The sequence below is a fragment of the Onychostruthus taczanowskii genome, unplaced genomic scaffold, assembly GCF_017590055.1.
Source record: "Onychostruthus taczanowskii isolate IOZ18803 unplaced genomic scaffold, ASM1759005v1 scaffold20, whole genome shotgun sequence".
Taxonomy (NCBI): domain Eukaryota; kingdom Metazoa; phylum Chordata; class Aves; order Passeriformes; family Passeridae; genus Onychostruthus; species Onychostruthus taczanowskii.
In genome coordinates, this window is record NW_024499240.1 from 3,449,390 (window position 1) to 3,470,258 (window position 20,869).

Sequence of the window (20,869 nt, forward strand, 5' to 3'; positions counted from 1 at the left end):
GCTTCTGGGAGCAGGGACAGTTTGAGGTAAGTTTGAGTAGTTGTTTTCAACCATTTTATGTCTCTGAAACTTAGCACCCATAAAAGTCACTCATTTACATAGAGCAATCATGTTCTGTATCTTGTAGCCATCTAAAGCAGGTGTGTAGTAATTGAGAAAGGTAAAGGCCAGCTTCTGATCTCAGCATTAATACCCATCCACAGGACCCACAAGAAGGTAAACTTACACTCCCCTCTTAGAAGCAGGATTTATTATTCTGGGAATCAATAAAAAACAAAGTGAAAGCAAAGCCCACCTCCCCTCTCCCACAATCCTCCCTCCATCCCTCCCCTCTCCCTCAGTGCTACTGGGACCATAATCTGTCTCTCTTGACTTTAAAGGGGCGTAATCAACTTCACCAATCCTCACAGTTTTCTGGCCAGATCTTTCCTGTTCATTATTGCTCAATGTGAACCTTTCACAATTCACTTACCAAGCCATAGAGAGCTGCTCCAACCCCAAGCAGAGGGCTGACTGCAATGATAACCAAGGTCAGTTTCCAGCCACTGACAAATCCCAGTAGGAACCCACCTACAAAGGTGGTTATGCGCTGGATGAAGATTGCTACTTGATCAGCAATAGCCTCATTAATTTTGTTAACATCACTGGAAAACAACAACAACAGCAACAAAAATCAACAGAAGAGCTGTGAGCATAACTTTTGTTTGTGTTGTGGGTCTCTTGGCCACATTTGGGTTAGTTGCTTTTCACTGGAGAGGGCCCATCCTCATCCCTATTCTTTCACCATTACCCCATATAAAGACCTTGGAGTACAATCAGAAAACCTAATGCCTTCATAATGGAGAAGCCTTTTAGGCATGAATATTGCACAGAATATCCTTTCTCAGGACATGTTCTGGCAGCAGACTGATACACTAGCTGGCTCTTACTACTGTGCCCCAGCTGATTCAGGAAGTATGCACTGGTAGCCAAATTACAGATCACTCTGAAAGGACTGGGCACAAAAGGAAAAGAGAGGAGAGGACAAACTGGGGAAAAAAAAAAAAAAAAAACCCCCCCAAAACCCATCTAGCCCCCCCCCCACCCACACACACACAAATTTGCTGTCAGACAAGGCATGAAATGGAAATAATTGTGGTTCAACAGTTATGGTACTTAGTTCAAAGATGGGAGAGCTAATCAGTCTGGTTGCTGTTTCCACGAACATAGCTGTTTTTCTACTAAAAGGTGTTTGTCACATGCCTGATTGTTTGCATTCTGCAGTGTTTGGAAGGAATTGAAAAATTTTTTCTGTAGCATATGGGCTTCTTAGATTACTTACTCAGAAATTCGGGTGTTCAGTTCTCCTACAGATGTACAGTCAAACCAGCCTATATCCATTCGCATTATTTTCCTGAAATAAGCTTTCCTGATTTTCTGTATCTGACGAGCTGCAGACATAACCCAAAAGCAGATCTGGGAAAAGCACAAAACAGCTGATAATTGCAGTAAAAAGTCTTTCTACTCCCAACAAATCAGAAAAAACAATTTGGCTAGAATGGGAAAGGCTATTGGTAAAATTACTATTCAGGTAAAATACATTCTGGCTACATAGCTGTTTTGATCTTCAAATAATCCAACAATTTTGTATAGCCTCTGGATCAGGCATTTGTCTCAGTTCAGATAAGATGGGAGGAGAGGCAAGTGAAATTACTTATGCTGTTACATGAATGCCATATGGACAACATTTTTTCCATCTACAAATGTAAGTAATACAGGGATGGCAGCCATCCTACCTCTGCAAAATTCTTGGATAGTTTTGAGGAAGGAGATTGAAAAGCAATTTTTGCGATTATAAAAAGCTTCAAAAGCCATGGGCCCTTCAGCAAACTATGCAGGGATCATCCAAGCTTTTGACTCACATCATAAGGACTGAACAATTACTACGGAATATGTAGGGTACAATTCTTCTCCAACATTAGTTTTACACTAGTATTACTCTGTAATATCTCTGTAACAGAAATAGGGCTCAACACAGTTGAGATGCCTACTGGGAATGTGCATGCCCTTCAGCTGTTATTTTTGGAGGGCATGTGGATTCCATAGTAGCCACACTTGATGAAGTATTGCTTGTGGTGTGGGTAAAATGCATCCTTTTACAAAGGTATGCATGTGCAAATCCAAAGAGCTCTCAGATTGCCACAGCTAACATATTTCAGCAATGGAATGAGAACTGAAAGCATCTGTTCTGCTCAAATAAGTAGTAGTAACATAATTATAAACTTAATTATTTAGTGATTTAAACTTTGAAATCAAAATGGAAAACAAAATACTGACTTGGAGGTATCCTAACACAAGTATGGCACAACCAATTCCTGCATAGTAACCTGCAAACTTGGTCATTTCATATTCAATATCCAGCAGCCTGAAAAAAGAAAAAGGAAAAAAAAAGAAAAAAGTAGTGAGTAATACTTTTTAAAGTTTCTCACAGGTTTCTAATCTGATCCTCAAGTTAGATTCAGCCCAGGTGGAAGTCAGCTTGTTTTGCTAACAGAGGCATTGTCTCCCAATACCGAGGCTATTGCTAGTGGCTGATTTCCTTGTTCTGGCTGTTCACAGGGGTTGGGAGCTGGCAGCTACCAAAAAACGCCCTACCATCCCACAGCACCCCTGATGTCTCCAGGAAATGCCCCCAGACTGCCTGCTCCAAAACAGCACAGGTGAGAGGGTGCTTCAAAGAGCTGCCCACCAAGTTTTCATTAGATGTTGAATGTGCTTGCTTCGTGCCATTAGAGCAACTAGTAACATTCAGATTTGAACTGCATTTTATAGGGAGAAGTGAGGGCTGCTAAAGTCAAATAAAATATTACTTTGTACCATAAACTTGCTAACCTAAAAGGATAACTTCTTCTGTTACACAAGTAGTAGTGATAATTACTCCTAGAATCAGTGAAGGCCACTGAATTGCTGCTTTTGCATTTAATCTACTTTGAAATAGGTCGTTATGGGTTATGCATTTAGATAACTTTTTAAAAAACATCCTGCAGGACAGCAAATTTTACTTGATTTACCCAAAATTTTGTACCCTGAAATTTTAAGCCACAAGGGAACGCTCTGCACCTGACTAGATCTCTGACAAAAAACAAGCATGGAAACAACTTAGGTTGTTAACCTAAGTTATCTGACACAGATATCCACAACAATTTTACAGAATAATTAGGATCGTGGAGCAGATCCTCCTAGGAACCGTGCCAAGGTACATGATAAATGAGGTGACTGGTGACAGCCAATGTGACTTCACTAAGGGCAACTCATGCTGGACAAATTTAGTGGCATTTTTTATCAGAATTACAGCATTGATGGATGAGGGAAGGGTGACTGACATCATCTACTAACTGGATTTGTGCAAAGCATTTGATACTATCCTGCATGACATCCTTGTCTCTAAACTGGAGAGAGATGGTGGATGGACCACTTGGTGGATAAGGAAATGACTGGATGGTTGCACTCAAAGAGTTGCAGTCAAGGGCTCAATGTCCAAATAGAGACCAGTAGCAGATGATGTTTCTCAAGGGTTGTTATTGGGACCAGTGCTGTTTCACATCTTTGTCAATGACAAAGAGGACAGTGGGTTTGAGTGCACCCTCAGCAGGTTTGCTGATGACACCAAGCTGTGTGGTGCAGTTGACACGCTGGAGAGAAGGGATGCCATCCAGAGGGATTTTGATAGGCTTGAGAGGTGGGACTGTGTGAACTCAACAAGGTGAAATTCAACAAGGCCAAGGGCAAAGTCCTGCACCTCAGTTGGAGCAATCCCAAGCACAAACACGGGCTGGCTGAAGAATGGATTGTGAGAAGGCCTGGGGAGACAACTGGGGATGTTGGTGGACAAAGTTTAACGTGACTTAGCAATGTGTGCTCTCAGCCTAGAAAGCCAACCATGTCCTGGGCTGTATCCAGAGCAGTGTGGCCAGCAGATCAAAGGAGGGGACTTTGCCTTTCTACTCTGCTCTGGTGACACCTGGAGAGCTGCATCCAGCTCTGGGGGCCCCAACATAAGGGGGACATGGACCTGCTGGAGCAAGTCCATGAAGGCCATGAAGATGATGAGTGGGCTGGAGCAGGCTGAGAGAGTTGGGTTTGTTCGGCCTAGAGAAAGAAAGCTATGGGGAGACCTAAGAGAACCTTCCAGTACACTAAGGGAGTTTACAAGAAAGCAGGAGAGAGACGTTTTACCTGGGCATGGAGGGAAATGGCTTTAAACTGTACAAGAGCAGCTTTAGGTTATAAAGAAATTCTTCACTGTGAGGATGGTGAGACACTAATACAGGTTACCCAGAGAAGTTGTGGATTCTTCATCCATGGAATTGTTCAAGGACAGTTTGAATAAGGCTTTGAGCAACCTCATCTAGTGGAAGGTGTCCCTGTCCATAGCAAGGGGATTGAACTAGGGGATGATCCCTAAAGTCCCTTCTAACTCAAACTTCTACGGTCTGTAGTTGCTGCTTCAGAGGTACAGAGGTCAATAGTAAATCCTGTATGCTATCTGCCAGCCCATCTCCAAAGGCTGGTTTGGATAGCCTGGAGCAAAATAATTTGTCCCTAGTCACCTACATCTAAGAATATGAATAGCTTTCCATGTGCCCTGAATTTCAGAGACCTTTAGACAAGTAACTTTTAATTCCAATTAAGTATGTAATGAAATGTCACTCAGAGATTAGAAAACTTTTGTAATGATGCATCAAGAAATGATTCTTAGGAAAGGTTACAGGTTCAGATCTGGCCTTTACAGATATCTGTATCTGAATGAATTATCTAGACTACATTTATTATATGTAATGGAAAGAAACAGCCAGTCTTATGGGGCAGTTCTTTTGACCTGCCTCAGACATCCCCCATAAGCTAAGATGAATTGCATTCTAGAAATGCTCATTTCTCTCAGTGACAAAAGTTTAGCTAACTTGCTCAGAAGTCAGCAGGAACCTACAGGTAGCTAAGTCCTGGCCAGAATGACCAGAAGTCATTACTACCTACAGTGTAATCACAGAAAATAGATTAATGAACTCAGATATGTAATATATGTATCTGTTATCCGAACAATCAGAATCAAAAAATATTCTTGCAGACAACTGTAACTGAAAAACCAAGATCCCAGCTGACCTTCTGTCCCTCCAGATAATATCACCATCTCAGAAACAGGACTATGTAACAAGAACCATGCCTCTTTTCTACCTTATGAACAGAAAATTTAACATTTAGAGGCTGAACAGGACCTTCAATAGCAATGCATTCTCTGACAAGCTATGATAACAATGGGATATGAAAACAATGATAACATCCATACTTACCCACATCTTATTGTGGCATTCTTTTCATTCTGATGAATAGTACCATTAATCCACACTATGGTGTTATTTACACATGTCTTGTTTGGGTCTTTAAGCTCTTGCATTTCAATGTCATATTCGATAAATGTGTCTGCCATTGCACCAAACACAAGCAACACAGCTGGTTGGGCTACTCCATGAACAATAGCACACAAACTACCAGCAACCATCATTAAAATCTCCATAGATGATGAAAATCGAAACTAAAGAAGAAAGAAAAAAATATGATCTTTGCTGAGAGGCAGTCTTCATACTGGTGGTGTAACGATAAATCATTAACTAGGTGGATCAGATTAAAAAAAATTCTCTTTACATTTCATAATTATCTTCAGTATAGAAAGAAGACAAATCTCTCTGTCCAATCTAATCTAATTACATCTGTGATTACAGCCTCATAAATTATTACAAGCTTCCTTTTAACATGTGAATGAATGTATTATCAGATAACATTAATAGCTCAATATCATTCTGCATTACCATCATTCCAGAAACTAGGATTAAGAATAGTAATGGTAATTCATATCTACAGTCTGCTTTGCAGACTTCCAGTGGAGAGAGTGGGAGGGGAGGAAAAAGCCTTAGGGCATTATGTACAGCCTCTGAATAGAGTTAGCCAATTTCTCAAAAGTCTGCAGTGCTGTGGTAGGAAACCAACTAAACATCTCAGAGCAAGTTTTCATAGCTAAAATTCTAAAATGCTTTGGCTGAGCCAGGCAGTTGTGAATTGGCTCTTAATCTGAGAGAAATGTGTAGAAAAGAGTTTTCACACAGGTAGCTTGGCAAAGATACAGTGATTTAAGTTGCCTTTGTCATGATTGTATGAAATCTGATTCTCAGTGTGAAGTCAGGTGCAAATATATAAATTAAACTGTCCATATAGAATATCAGTATCAAATGCTATACATTTTAAAACAGACGTGTCAAGAGGAATCATAGCCTGCTGAAGAACCTATCCAGGTTCTGTAGGTGCTATAATGTGTCCTAGAGAAGAAAGGGTGGGAATTTACAGCATATATGGAAGGGACATTAGGGCAAATACAATAGAAAGGAAAAACCAGTTAACACAAAAGATAAATAAATAAAACATCCTTCTTAAAAAAAGTCAGAAGAAAACTGTAACTCCACCACTGTTTTACAAACCTTGCTCATAAGAATCCTGGGAATACACTTGATTTTAAAAAAGGCACACAGAAAGTGCACAGATATGTGATATCTGATCTCGCAGCACATCTGAAGCAAATATACTGTATTTACCAACTGCACTTCAGGAGTTAAATATCTGTGCAAAAGAAGCTACAGAATTCAAACCTGTCTGCTTGCCCTGTGTGGGGACAGACTGTTCTCTCCACCCATCCAGGAGCTGAGATACTTAGCCAGGTACATCGCAAGGGATGTTACTGCACCAGCCTGCTGTTACAGTCAGGACCATCCTCGTTTGGACACATTACAGACTAACTGGCTGGGCTGTGTGCATAGCAGGAGTAGTAAAATCTCTTAGCTGCATGCTGCCGGGTTGGATACTTCTTGACTATATTTATTTTAAAATTTAGATGAACCCAATGGAATTGCATCAAAGGCTAGATGTAGCTCACAATACCATATGGTATTGTGCATCCACAAGTTCCCATTGCAACCAAATCTTCTAAAACCCATGGAACAATTATGAGGGAGCTAAATTATCTGCCAAATATTACAGAGAAAATTTTTGGCAGAAAAAAGAACAAACCAAGGTCACCTAAATCCCTGCTATGCAACTTACCTCATTTCCATATACGTACCTGTAGCTTAAATATAATGTGTTTAATAGACTTTTTGGACACCAAACTGACAAGATGACAAGGGGTTCTAGTGAATTCCCACTGAATTTTATTGGTATGATTTCAGGCCAAAAGATTTAATCCTTAAAAGTTCAGCTTAGTTACAGCTATACCCCAAAACAACCTTATTGGTTATTGTCATTTATTCTGCAACACAATACACATCAAATATTTATAGACATTGCTTTCATTACCAGCTGAAAGAAGCCAACATGAACACTCTTTTCTTTCTTCTTGGACGACCTTCAACAACAGAAAACATAAAATTATGAACTTGTACTTTAATACTTATTTTGTTTTATATGCTAAGTATAAAGAATTGAACTTAACTCACTTTTCACTTTTCTTCTCTATAAAAGGTTCTTCATATGCACAGAAATTTCTGGCAAAAAGGATAAGATTTTACATTATTACTTTTACTCCCTTGGTTGCTTCTCTTAAATTACATTTTACTTGAGACATTTTGCCCAGAATTTTAAGAGACAAGCTGTTTCTCTCAGATTTCTCTGGAACCAGTGATTTGATGGTTGAAATTTTAGACAGAGACTAGAATGGAGGTTAGGTTAAAATTCTCTAAAGGTTTATACTTTGTTCCATAAGCAGCTCCTCAACACACTGTTCCTATAATGTGGATTGTGGGTTCTTTGAGGTCAGCTAAAGAAAAACCTACTGGCCAAATTGTTGGTTAATCCTTCCTTTAAGACAGAGAAGGTTCCTGTTCCCATAGCAAGGAATCATCATCAGCTGTGTTCATTCAGTGATGAATTCTGTTTGTGGTGGGTTTGGTTTTTAATGAAGCAAACTATTCAAGCTATATTTGTCATAAACTGTTTTCAGAAACCAGATCCCAGGAAGCCTAAAGGAAGCTTTCCTTCAGGTATGTATGGATCACATGCATGTTAGATGTGAAAGTCCAGCTGGGGTTTCAAGGTGGAAAGATGTGGTACTCTTCCACCTTGAAACCACCTTTCCAGATAGTGGGCTGGTGCTGTCTTAGATGGGCAACCTGACAATGGGAAAAATGAAGAGATACTCTGGTTTCCCTGTTCTAGAGGTAGCTCCCACACTGAGTACACAGTGTCAGAAAGAGATGGCTCAAATTATAGTATTGTTACGGTCCAGCCTGCTACAGAGTTGTCCAAAGGTCTAGGAAGGAGGATGCTCTTAATTCCAATCAGACCTTTAATAACAGCTGAAGGTCAAATTCTCTAAATCATCCCAAATTTTAACTATCCAGAATTCTACACTGAAATCTTAGTATCTGAGACCTTTTGTTTTAAAATCTCACAGTTAAGCTTTAAGAGAAATTAATCAAGGCTGATTAAAATTCCCGAAAAAGTGATTTTTCAAACTAAAAACACTGAAGAAGGATAAATTTGAGTATCAAAAACATTTTCAGAAGGAAGATCATATTGCTGGCATTTTTGTTTTTTAAAGTTTCTAGGACTGCTTTGGTCTACCTGTTTCAGTTGTATCAAATAAGGAGGTTCAACCACTAGAGAACAGCTTTTTTAAAAAAATAAATATTCCATCAATTTGATCCGATAGCATTAACTTCTTTGAATATTCCTAAAAATATTGATTGCTCCAATCATGTGCATGACTTACTCTGATTTCTTGAAGCTGTTACCTGCAAGGGAAAATAAAAGCACAGTCTAGGTTAATAATTATTGTTAAAGTACATAACCTTCTGTAGACATGTGAAATATAAACTCTAGAACTCCATGGGACCTGATCATTCCTGAGTTATAAACATCTTATCCTCACTAAGACATATAGCCAGGATGTGGTTTAAACTAAGAACATTATTCAGAACATTTGCCAAAATTTTCATTGCCAACTGTTTGCTAATATTCAAATAGTTGTCTTGGACACTGCCTCCTTAAGGATACTCAGCTAATGCTCACTCCATACATGCTCCCTGAAAGGAGTGGTAGCTCTTCACTCTTGTCTTCACAACTTAGAGCCTGCAAATCCTGTGGAAGATGAGCAGTTGTGGTCTTGGAGGGTAGGATTAACTTTCCACACTGATGTCTGCTCTTGAGATATTGTTTAAGGAACCATAGCTTAGAGAAATGGAATCATACTACAAGATATAAATAAGTTGTAGGACAATTCCTTCGTTCTTAGAAAAGGTCTGGATTTAGCCCCCTTTCAAAAGATGTTGTGAAAGACATAATAAAGCACAGCTTGTGTTATCAGGGGCCCCAAAGAAACGTAATCTGAAGGTCTGATGTAGAAAATATTTGTTGTACATCACTTGAGATGACAATGAATAAAGAGTTAGTTTTATTTTTTTTAAACATTTATTTATTTATTTTTACTTTTCTTTTTTTTTTTTTTTTTTGGATAACATAAGGGCACTGAGCATATGTACTTTGCTCAATTACAGTGCATTTGCCAGTTCAACATTAAGTTCAGAACCATAGTTTGCATTTCAAGAACTGCCTTCCTTTCTTCACGTCTAGAGACTCATCACTGAGCATGCACAGGGCTGTTTCACACAGCAGTCACAGAGGAAGTTTGCACCACAATTCACAGAGGATACAAAGAAGTCATTGCAAACACAAATTTTGCCTCTACCCAGGGGAAGAAGGCTTTTCCATTACCTCCAGGGTTTTGCATTTCTCAGGAATACAATGTTAGATGGAAACAGTCTGAGTTTGGGACTGAGAGAACAGCTGAGGCATTTCCTTTTTAGGGTTAATAAGATAACTTTATTTGGCTTTAGTTAACAATTACTGTAGTGGTTGTATATTGCTCTCTTCTACTTTGGGATGGTAAAAAAAATATTATTTCAGTAAGGACACATATATCCCAAGAATCCCAGACATTTTCCAGGACAGTTCTAATTTGTGAAACTGTTATTACAAAGGGTCATTTGGTTAGAAAACCTTTCTTTTGTGAAGAAAGAAGATATCTGGTTATTTGAAGTTTGGCAGCAGGTAACAACAGTAGTGTTTTGAAACCATTTCTGGAGGATTCTTTAAGATTTATCAGAAAAGTCAAGGTTTAGAGAAAGCTCCTTCTATAGGCTGGTAAAGCAAAGTGTTTTGCAAGAAATAAATTAAATGACTAGTGGAAGGAAAATGGGAGAAACAACAGCCAAGTGTAAAAGCTCTCTGAGCCATGAATTTAGAGAGCAAAACAAGCACTCTCCAAATGTGAAAAATCCATAATCTATGAATTTGAAAAGGGAAACAAGAGCGTACCAATGCTATTCAATAGTGCAAGAAATTGCAGGCCAGCTCCTGTGGGCCAGCAGTTTTTAGGTCAAGAATTTATAAGAGAAGAATGTGGAATTATGTTAATTTGAAAGAAAAAAGTAGATGAATAACAGCTGTGTGTACTGAAAAAGTAGAAAAAGAGGACATAGCATGTTCACAGAAAAGACTGTAGGGAAGATAAAAGAATTTATTAACCCAAAAGGAAAAAAGCCATAGTTATCTTTGAATGCCCAAAAAAAATTCTGAAAGAGGAATTAAGGCATTTAAGAAAGAAATTTTACAATTTGGAAAAACAAAAACAAAAAAGCAGCAGAGACTCAATGAAAAGATGAAAAATACTGGCAAGAATTTTAGTGTTTACTGTTAAAGTGAGAACACACAAGGAGGAAGTTCCATGAGAGTCAAGTGATGAAAAATTGTACTCAAAAAGTTCTCAAATAAATCTGTCTCTTAACTACACTTCCATGTGTGGTGTTCAAGGGTTGATCCAGAGAGGGTTAATCATAACTAATTTGCACAAAATGTGGTTATCGAAGCAAGCCCCACTGGAGATGAGATCTATCAGCAGAATCCCAGTGGGGTTTTAAAGCTTTATCTGCTTTGGGAATGGTGTTCTAGCAGTTTAACAACCTTCTCCTTACATTAAGCAGAAAACAGGGCATATTTCCAAGGAAACCAAGAAACCAGAGGCAACCTCACTTGACAGCCCAAAAGAACAACCCAGCTGTCAAAAGAAGAACGGTCTTTTGCCAGTAGATAGCCTTTTGCCAAAATCTCCTAACAAGCAAAAGCAACAAGTGTGTAAAACAAACAGGCAGACAAAGAACAACTCCTCAAACCAGCAAGATAAGTCTAAGCAACATGGGAGTTCAAAGTAAGTGTCTGGAAGAGATGAACAGTTTTCTGTCCCAGAAGTTGGCCAAATCCCATTCATCTGTATTGCAATTTAGCTTCCATTAGGAATTATTGTTTTGCTTTCCTTTGCACTTTATGATCTGTATAAATATTTAACATCCTCTATTTTTTTTTTGCTTTCCTCAGGTCTTACAAAAAGAACTCAAAATATTTAGCAGTTTCTCTTCATGTTTCTCCTTGACTCTTTTTGCATTTCAACTGACAAAATGGAAAAATGCATATTGCAAAGGAAAAATGGGAAAAAAATACAAGCTCTGATAAGAGGTAATGCAGATCTTAGCATTAGCTAAGATCTTAGAATTAGCTCATAAGAATTCTGCCGAATACATGTATGACTAGAAATATGAGTGTTTGCTGAAAGAAACTGTGTAAGATAGCACTTTTTACTTTTTTTCTTCAATAGAACCCTTTTACTTGTACAACAAAATATTGAGTGTAAAAACATATGTAGATACTTGTTAATTTACCCATAAAGGTTGCCCATGAGTAGAGATTATTATAATTTTTACAGAAAAGTTTTGGGAACAGTATGCTATTGACAGCAGGTAGCATAATACACTATTTATTCCACAGACTACTTGCTTGTATTCTGAACACTACTTCCTTTGCTTAGGCCACCCACCACCTATTCTACATGCTTCACAACATAAGGAGGTGATTGAAGAATAAAGTTCTTACATTTGCCATCCGAGTCAAAAGCATAATTATCCTCTCCCAGTCTCTTGATGCTACGCAGAACTACTGGGTCAGACATGATGATTATTGACTTCAGTCAAAAGTCCTGAAAAGAGATGGGGTGTGGGGTTGGGGAGAAGAGTATCAGCTTACATTTGTCTGCGAACATGAAAACATTATGTTATACTCCCCCTTTGCCCTCATGATCCCAGGACAACACCACTGATTACAGCACAAGTTGTAACAGGACAGATGTCACGGACTCAGTGAAACCACAGTGTAGAAAAGCACCTTGGAAAGTGCCCAACCCACCCCTGCCAGGCCTCTGAGGCTTCGCTGCCTCCTGCCTCGAGCGGAGGCCGCCCTGCAGGGCTTGGCAGCTCCTGGCAAACAGCCCTGTCCCCAGGCATGGCTCTGCTGAACTGAACTACTGCCTCTGGGAGGGTGGCATCTGGGAGGGTAGCTTAGAGACTGAGACCACAACAGGACAGATCCTGCCTCAGTCACAAGGGAGCAGCAGGACCTGCCCCTGCTTTGTGCTGTCCCAACTGGCAACAGCTGGGAGAACCATGACAGGGGACAACTGGGGCTCAAGAAGGGAGAACAGTGAGAGCCCCAGGGCCACACTGACATCTGCATCATCACCACCTGCTGCACTCCCACAGCTCTTGGCTACCAGAGCTGCTCCTCTGGGCAGTTTTATTCCTGTGGTCGCACTGATGTGCTAACCAGATATCATACATTAACAGAAATAAGAAGACAAAGTTAATACCTTTTTGTGCTTTCATGAGGAAAAATCTGCCAGGGAAGCCTGGCATCTGAGATGCACCCAGGGGGAAATGCTGCAGAAGTCATCCCCAGAATACACCCTTTCACAAGCAATGTTATCTCATCAACATCTTTGCTTAATGTAATTATCCCAAGGCATAGTTACTGCACCTTTTCCAGTCTTTAAGTATCAACACTTACATGATTATACATCTGTATAAAACACAACCTCTCATTTTAAGCATATTAAGCATTTAGATAACATAGTTCAGTTGTCCTTATTTCATTTTAACAAATGTTTATCAGTTTTGTAATTGATAATTTTAATTGTAACTTTTTTTTAAGCCTGAATGCTGATACAGTTTTAAGTAACAGGAAAAGTGGAAAAAACCCAATGATTGACTGTCCCACATTTCTGAAACATTTTTCCTACTTTTTCTAAAGCTCAACACATCAACTATTGTCCTGTTCCATAGGCATCATTCATTAGCTTACTTAAACAGATTAGTACAGCAGATTAATGTGCTAGATTATTAAAATAACCTTCCTCAGGGTCTGAATGTTTAATGGGGATCACTTAGAACATCTTGAAAAATACTGTTGCTGATGCTGCAATTTAAAATCAAGATAATAGAAATCAGAGAAAAGAGAAGGCAATAGATCTACCCATGTGTGCAGAATACAACCTAGTAGCAGAGAATAACTCAAACTGCACTCAAATGAAATAGCATCTTACTCTAGCCAGTTACAGTGAGTGCAGTTGCTGGATTTTTCAGAAAAAAAAAAAAATCAAAATCCAGATTTAAATAAGTAATATTGAAAAATGCTAACAAAGGAACACATACTGTAAATGGAGTAACATTAGGACTTCATCCAAAGTCCCTTGAAACCTATTTCAAATCACCGCTTTATTCAGATCAGATCTTTATTTAACATAAATGGGAGTGGAGGGGTGGAGATAAAAAAAAAAACAAGATTGCTCCTGAAAGCACTATCCTTCATGTTTCTCTGAAGTTAGGTTCCTCACATATTGGTGATAGCATTTATGCAGGAAGACATATATTACTTCAAAATAGAACTTAAATGTCTTGTTCTTCAAACAGTCACATTAAAAAAAACTTAAAAACTGGAAAAAAAACCAAAAAAACCAATACCAAACCAAACCAAAAAACACCACGACTAGCTGTGCACAGGAAATGCAGCATTTAGGTTAAATTGTCCCAAAGGAAAAAAAATACAAATACCTTTCAGTTCAGGAAGTGTCATCAGTCAACTCTGAAATAATAAACAGGACAAATTTGTTACCCACCTTTAGCTATGAAAAATCATAGGATCATAAACAAATTGCAAGGACTCTTCAGTGAAGCACTCAAGCATTTTCCAGCATATTTTGATTATTTTAACCCATTTGTCAGAACTGAATCTTTCAATTGGGTATTGGCTATTTGCACCTGGGTGAATGACCATGCGGTCACGATGTATTCAGTTCGTTGACATCTAATGGAGTGTTTAAATTTGACTAATGCAATCTCAAAACAAAGTCAGTGCACTAGGAAAACAATTATACATGAGGAGACCAGACAGTTTTCTGGAAAACAACTCACAGTTGAATGCACAGGAAGAATTATTATAGCATAATTTTAACGGCAACTTTATTTGGCAGACAATGTTTGTGTATGCTTTTGTCCCCAGCGTACATGGCAACATCAGCTGAATAACACGATAATTGCTTCAGAGATTAAGCTAAATTCAGATTAAAAACTTGTTCAAAAGCTTGGTTTTCTAACTAAGATTGCCCATCTCCACACGGCTTCTAACTTTTTCCAATTTTTCCTTTGAAATGAAGATTTTACAGCCTGGAAGCTCATGCATAGTAGTGAAATCTCATTGGATACAAGCCCTCTATGGATTTTTCAATAAGGGACACTGACGAGGACAGTGCTATGACCTCAGACAATGTCACCACATAGCTTAGAGGGAAATGGCAAACAGGGTTTAGTTCCTCTCTGAAATCAGTTCTCACTACAGAGGGTCCTGACTGATAGGACAAGATAGAAAGACAATGTCTTAATCACAGTGACTGTCAGGTCTCTTCAAGTCTTCTGTGCTCTCACACTTCCTATGATAAAGCCTCATGCCCAAAGGTGTGTCACAATTAAATGTAGCTAAGCAGAAATCCAATTTTCCTCAGTTAGCATCATTACTGTGTTTACAATGACAACATAAATAAGTGCAAACCCAATGTCTCCTCCCACTATTTTACAAAAAGAAGTCTCCAGCTATACCACTGTATGCAGCACAGATTTGAGAATAACAGTATTGGAGGTAACATCACAGTGATAATAATTTAGTCCTCCACGGCACAGAGCCAGAGTAAAACAAACAGTTACTTGCAGTGCAGGGACAGTTACCTTCATGGCAGTGGAAAGGCTGGAAGAAAAATTATATGATGAGCAGAACGCTGCTTTATTTCAATCCCCACTGAGAGCTTCTTCAGGAGCAACATGGCCAAAGGCAGTGCAATGCCTTTAGTTTTCCAGGTACTTTAGCAGAGTTCACACTGGCACACTCTTGATGAGCCCTTTGGGTTTTTTGGGTTTTTTTCATATTTGGTTTGTGGCCTCTATAAAAAAATGCAGGTAGATCTTTACATTGCAAAGTTGGACTGCAGACAGACTGGACCTCTCTGTCTCCCTGGCAGGCTGGAGATAAAACAGACTGTGGAAAGCACTCTAACTGAAAGCCTTGTAATTACAGCACTTCTATTAATTTGATATAAAGTTCCACTCACTGATTAAAGCCCACAGAGATCAGTTTAAGTCCCATGTTTGTAAACATGTCTATTGTCATGGCAAAAACAGGATTTCTCCTTCAGTCCAGCTAAATTGGCTTTTATTTTTGTTTATTGACCAGACTGTGGATCAAGCCAAAACTCTGTTGTTTTTATATTGATTTACAGATATACATTATAGCTGATGAAACATAGTTCTATCTCCTTCTCTAGAGGGACTCTTCTCAGTGTCTCTGACCCTGGGCCCCTGGGTTGCTGCCATGGCCCTGCACAAGCATTAGCAGACACGTGGTGTAGCTCTCTGGCATGGCTAAAGTCTCAGGACAGGTAGGTGTGGGTGGGCAGGAGCATCAGGAAAACAGGGATTCTTCTGTGCCAAGGAGGGCAGGTCCCTACACAGCCTCCAGAAGTAAGCCTGGCCCGGGCTCTGATGAGCAACAGCCAAGGACTACACAGACTGCAACACAGCTGCAGGCAAACAAGTGCTTCAGCAAAGGAATACATCAACTCCAAGCAGAGTAAGGGATATTATAAAGAAAATGGTACTTTTAATAAGGTTTGCAAGAGAAGGAAAGCCAGCCTGTGTACTGGGTCTGTTCTGTTTGCATAGATATGCCAAGAGAAAAATTTCCTTGACCTAAAGGAACTCAGAAATACTATACAGGGAAGGCGTTTACCTAATCTGTTCTTCATGCTGTCTTCACTACTGATGCTGCAGAGGAAGTAAAGCAATAAAAACTAGCATCTCTCAATTGCAACTTTTACAACATGCTGGGTAACTTCCAGCCAGCACAAGAAGCTGCATTTCACCAGCATACATGCTTATGTAAAGCACCAGGAGCAGCCATAGAGCTTGCAGTAAAAATGGATATCTTAAATCTGCCATGCCAGAGCAGAAATCTGATATATGAGCAGAAAATAAAAGCAGTGATCCTGTTCCTACTATTATGCTTAAAACTTATGTCAAGTGATTGCAATTTCCTTTTAAATTAAGCTTAGTCAGAGCAGAATTTGACCATAAGTGCAACTTCATTGCATCTTGCCCTGGTGCTAATTGATTTCAGCAGGAGAAGTACTGCAGTAGAGCTTGCAAAAGCCCAAGATTCTACTGGGTGTATCCTACTAAATTTGAGTTTTAAATTTGGTCTATTATGATGTGCCATAGTACCAATTATACTTATTGCTAAATTCCAATCTCCATTTGGCATTTGATCTCTTCATAAAATTGCTTATAACTTGACAAATTATTTTTATTTGAACTATGTTTTCAGGCCAAAAGTGATTTTTTCCCCCTCGAAAAATTATGAATAAAGTCAGACCAGCAAAAGCATTCACTGAACTCTAAGATCTGATACAAGCTGGTTTATATTTTTATATTTTCCCCCCTCCCCCAAGTTTCTGAGGACTCAGAAATGTTTTCCAAATAATTTCCAAACTGAGATGCCTTTGCAACATGAAAAGTGCATCTAGAAATTTCTCACAGCCACCCATCCAGAAAAAATACATACCATGAGTTATTGCACAGTAATAACTTCTGTCTAAGCTTTCTTCTCTGAAGTGTTTTCTCTTAATTGTCACAATTGTTACAAATATCTAGAGAACACAGCAAACTAATTCTGGGAACTACCATGGTGGCTTCTTGTAGCACAGACAAGGAGCAATTTGTGTGTCTAAAAGCATATAGTGCCATTTTAGATACCAGAACACTTACACAGGACTGACAGATACCAGATGGGCCAGAAGAAACCCTACCACCAGCCAGAGGTCTTCCCTAAAGAAGGGATTTCCTAAGTTATAAATAGGCTCTACGTACTTGCATTTAGGCAGGCAGCCAGTCTTTCAGACAAGTCAGATAACTAATGATCTACTGCATTGAGAACTAGGAGCTGAATCACACTGTCAGCTACTTTACATGCACATTCTCTCTCTGGGAAGTAGGTAAGATAGCTCACCCTGCTTTCATTTATGGATAACAAGCTGAAAGTTCACATGAATCATGAATAAACCTTGCAGTATTTGTAGGCTGAGTGCCATATAAAGACAGAAATAGAAGTGTTAGTACAGCAAAAAATCCAACAGTGTAAATATTAATAATGTCTAAAGCAATTAAATCATAGGGCTGCCTTCAGGAAAGATATGAAAGCTTTTGGAGTAAAGGTTTGTTGCATTCAACCTAGACTGTTCAAAACAACATTATGAAATCCAGCAAAGATTACAAAAGAGAAAGAAGTTATATGAAGCAAGCTTCTTCCAGATATTAAAATGCAATATGGAAAGGAACACTTTCAAAAAGGTGAGGCAATTTCCAGACATCCAGAAGCAATACATTTCTCACTGAGAAAGCCTTGCAAAGTAGCATTATATCTCCTCATAATTCTGACTTTTTGGAAATACTGTCATATGAAAAGCTAATCTTAACTGCATCTGCACCATAATATGACTATGCACACATATTTGGTCTAGAAAGATTTATTCAAATCTCAGTTAAAGATTAATTATTCAAGTTGGCATGTAGTTTAGAGTGAACTCCCAAACAGAAAAACTTTTATCTGCTGATGTATTCAATGTGCTCAATGTATTTTTTCTGTCATTATTGTTTGCTTATTTATTTAGAAATCAAACAGAAATCAAGAAATTCCCTTTCTTCTGCTAGCCCCAGTGATGAACCAACCATTCAGGACCTGTCAAACAGACATTTGCCAAGCCTGTTGGAGCAGGGCTGTTTGTCTTTTGATCCTTGGACTTTCTTGTTTCACACAGAGGCTTTTTAGAAACGAAAGCTTTTTATCTTTTGTCCACCAAGATTACTCAGTTAGAAGGATTGATTAGGGAAACAAAGAAACAGTGAAATGACACCACCTACCATGATCTTTATCTTTAGGAATTAATGTTCTGTTAGTTGAATTCAGTCCCTGCCAGACCATGAGAATACCATTAGCTGCTGTGAGACACTATCACTGCAAACTTTAACATTTTTAAGAAAACATAAACAGGATTTGAGACAGGGCACACTAATTGTAAATACATTATTTAAATTACAAATGCAGGAAAAAATACATTGCATAATGCTATTATTTCTCACTGTATGGAGGACCAGATTGTGCTGACATTTACTCTCCTGGGACCAGACACCTCATTTTCTCAAATGCCAGCAAAAGAAGCCAGTGACTTCTGGAAAGAAGCAAACCATGGTGTGCTGTGCTATGAGTAGCAAGATCTGACCTGTTCACAAGGCTCTATGAGGCAGGTGAGAACATATTTACATATATTTTTAAGGACTAGAAGGGACATTTCATGGGGGAAGATCCATAACATCCACAAGGTCAGAATGTCCTGGGGGATTGCATCCACAGAATATGGATTGCTTTACTTGTTAGAGGCAGCACAATGTGTGCTTCAACAACTTCACCTGTCAGCAGGAATAACTCCAGCTTCTTGCTTTTCCCTGGAGAACCAAATTTTCTTGCCCAATGTTATGCTTCAAGTATGGCAATTTTTCCTTTCTAAGAGTCAGAGATTTCATTACAAAATATACCTAAGGAATCAATAGGAAATCAGTCAAGGTCTGCTTTCTGCAGAGAAAAGCCTGTCTCATGCCACACTAACAGAAAACTATGAATAGAGCTCAGATTTTCCTTATGTGATTTCTTTTCCAGTAAGGTTCCCCACATGCTGTGTTCTGAGAGAGTTGGAGGATACTCTGTGAAGAAGGGAACTTATTGGGAAAATTCCCCGTTTTAATGTTTTCTGAGATGCGAAGCAGGTTCTATTCAGCTTTCTGAAATTATTTCTGCAGTTCAAAAGCAATTTACTGAGAAAAAAAAAAACAGCAGTAGAGAGAAACTCCTTTTATGTTTTTCTCTCCTATTCTTGCATGGCAAAGGATTGCTACCCACAATAGCAGGATCCCTGACCTGACAGTGATTGAGCAGTGTTTCCCTGCCACAGGCTTTGCATGCTGATGGAGTGCTGTTCTGTAATGATTCCAACCACACTGCAGAGCCTACCATTAGAATCAGGCCAGACAGAGCTATGCAGGCACTTCTGGCAGGCTTGCCCCAGAGAGGAAATTTTTGCCAGCCACCTGTTGAGCCCCATGTCTCCAGCAAGATGCATGCACATCCCGACTGCCCCAAGAGTGCTGAAAGTACAGTAACGACCAATACGCAGCCTGAGGCACTCACAAGCAACAAAAGAAAAATTTCCAGGCCCAAGCCAAAGGGAGCCAGGAGAGAAACGCGGGGAAGAGCTGCCTACCATGCAGAGGATGAAATAACAACTCTGCAGTTCTTGTCAGGGACCAACCACATGTCACCAGCCAGTCTGGGACAGGCTGCCATTACCATCATCCACTCAACTGTATGGGCAAGATCATTTCCAGCTCCATCCTACCACTTTACTTGGTTTCCTCATTTTTCATTTCCTACTCATTCAGTTACTTTCAAATCAATCTTCACAAGAAAGCTTATTCATTCATTTTGCTGCTGAAAATGGTCTTTGCCCAAGCCTCCTTGCTGACTGCAGCACCTGGCACCACAGAGCAATGTGAGAGAAGAGATATGAGAAGGGAAAAGAAATTCTGCTGCCATGTTTATGCAGTAGTACAGAGCTGGATCAGAAGTGCCCACCAGATTCTGGGCCAAAGATTAAGCAAACAAGACACCCAGCAGTCACACGTTAGCATCTGTGCCCATTCAAACTCTAGAGATTCTGTTTGTACAGTTTGTAGTATCTGAACATTTATTTGAGAAACACTGAAATTGGTTTGTTCCTAGCATCAAAAAACTGTTCCTAGACTAGTAAAAATAATTTAATCCCTGACATGTTTATACATAAAGAGGTATTTTGAGAGATTAAGTCACAACAACAATAACATCGTTAACATTCAAAAGGAAAGCTGGAAGTCTGAAGCAAGCTCTGTTAAATCAACAGAAGGACTCCTGATTTCACGACAAAGCACAGATCAGTGCTTTCAGCTCAGTAGATTAGTTGTCCTTAATGAGCCTTGACAGTCCCCCAGGCTCTTTAAGTCACTATATATAGCCAGCAATGCTTATACAACATAGGTAGGTGAGGCAGGCATAGAGCATAGCCAGAAGATTAATACCAAGTACATCCCTAAAATAGACAGATCACAGTACAAGTCATTAGCAATAGCAGGGAGAAGGGCCCTGCTGATGTGCTGATTAGGAAAGTACCACCAGACACAGAATATATGAGATTTATTTTTTAACCAACATGCAGGTCTTGGAGCACAAGTTTATGAGCAATATATGCTCTGACACTGGAAATAACTGGTGAAGGCAACTT

The 20,869-nt window shown here is 39.2% G+C and overlaps 1 protein-coding gene across 1 annotated transcript in view; it reads right to left on the reverse strand.

Annotated features, from left to right (window-relative positions):
- ABCB11 (ATP binding cassette subfamily B member 11) overlaps positions 1-12,079 on the reverse strand; it is a 36,787-nt gene extending 24,708 nt beyond the window's left edge. Inside the window, exons 1-8 of the mRNA XM_041403313.1 lie at positions 12,004-12,079; positions 8,792-8,813; positions 7,518-7,565; positions 7,378-7,426; positions 5,328-5,569; positions 2,317-2,404; positions 1,322-1,455; positions 473-644 (exon numbers count right to left, since the gene is read on the reverse strand). Of these exons, the coding sequence (XP_041259247.1) occupies positions 473-644; positions 1,322-1,455; positions 2,317-2,404; positions 5,328-5,569; positions 7,378-7,426; positions 7,518-7,565; positions 8,792-8,813; positions 12,004-12,079 (831 nt within the window). The remainder of the gene's footprint in view (positions 1-472; positions 645-1,321; positions 1,456-2,316; positions 2,405-5,327; positions 5,570-7,377; positions 7,427-7,517; positions 7,566-8,791; positions 8,814-12,003) is intronic.
- Between the last annotated feature and the right edge of the window lie 8,790 nt (positions 12,080-20,869).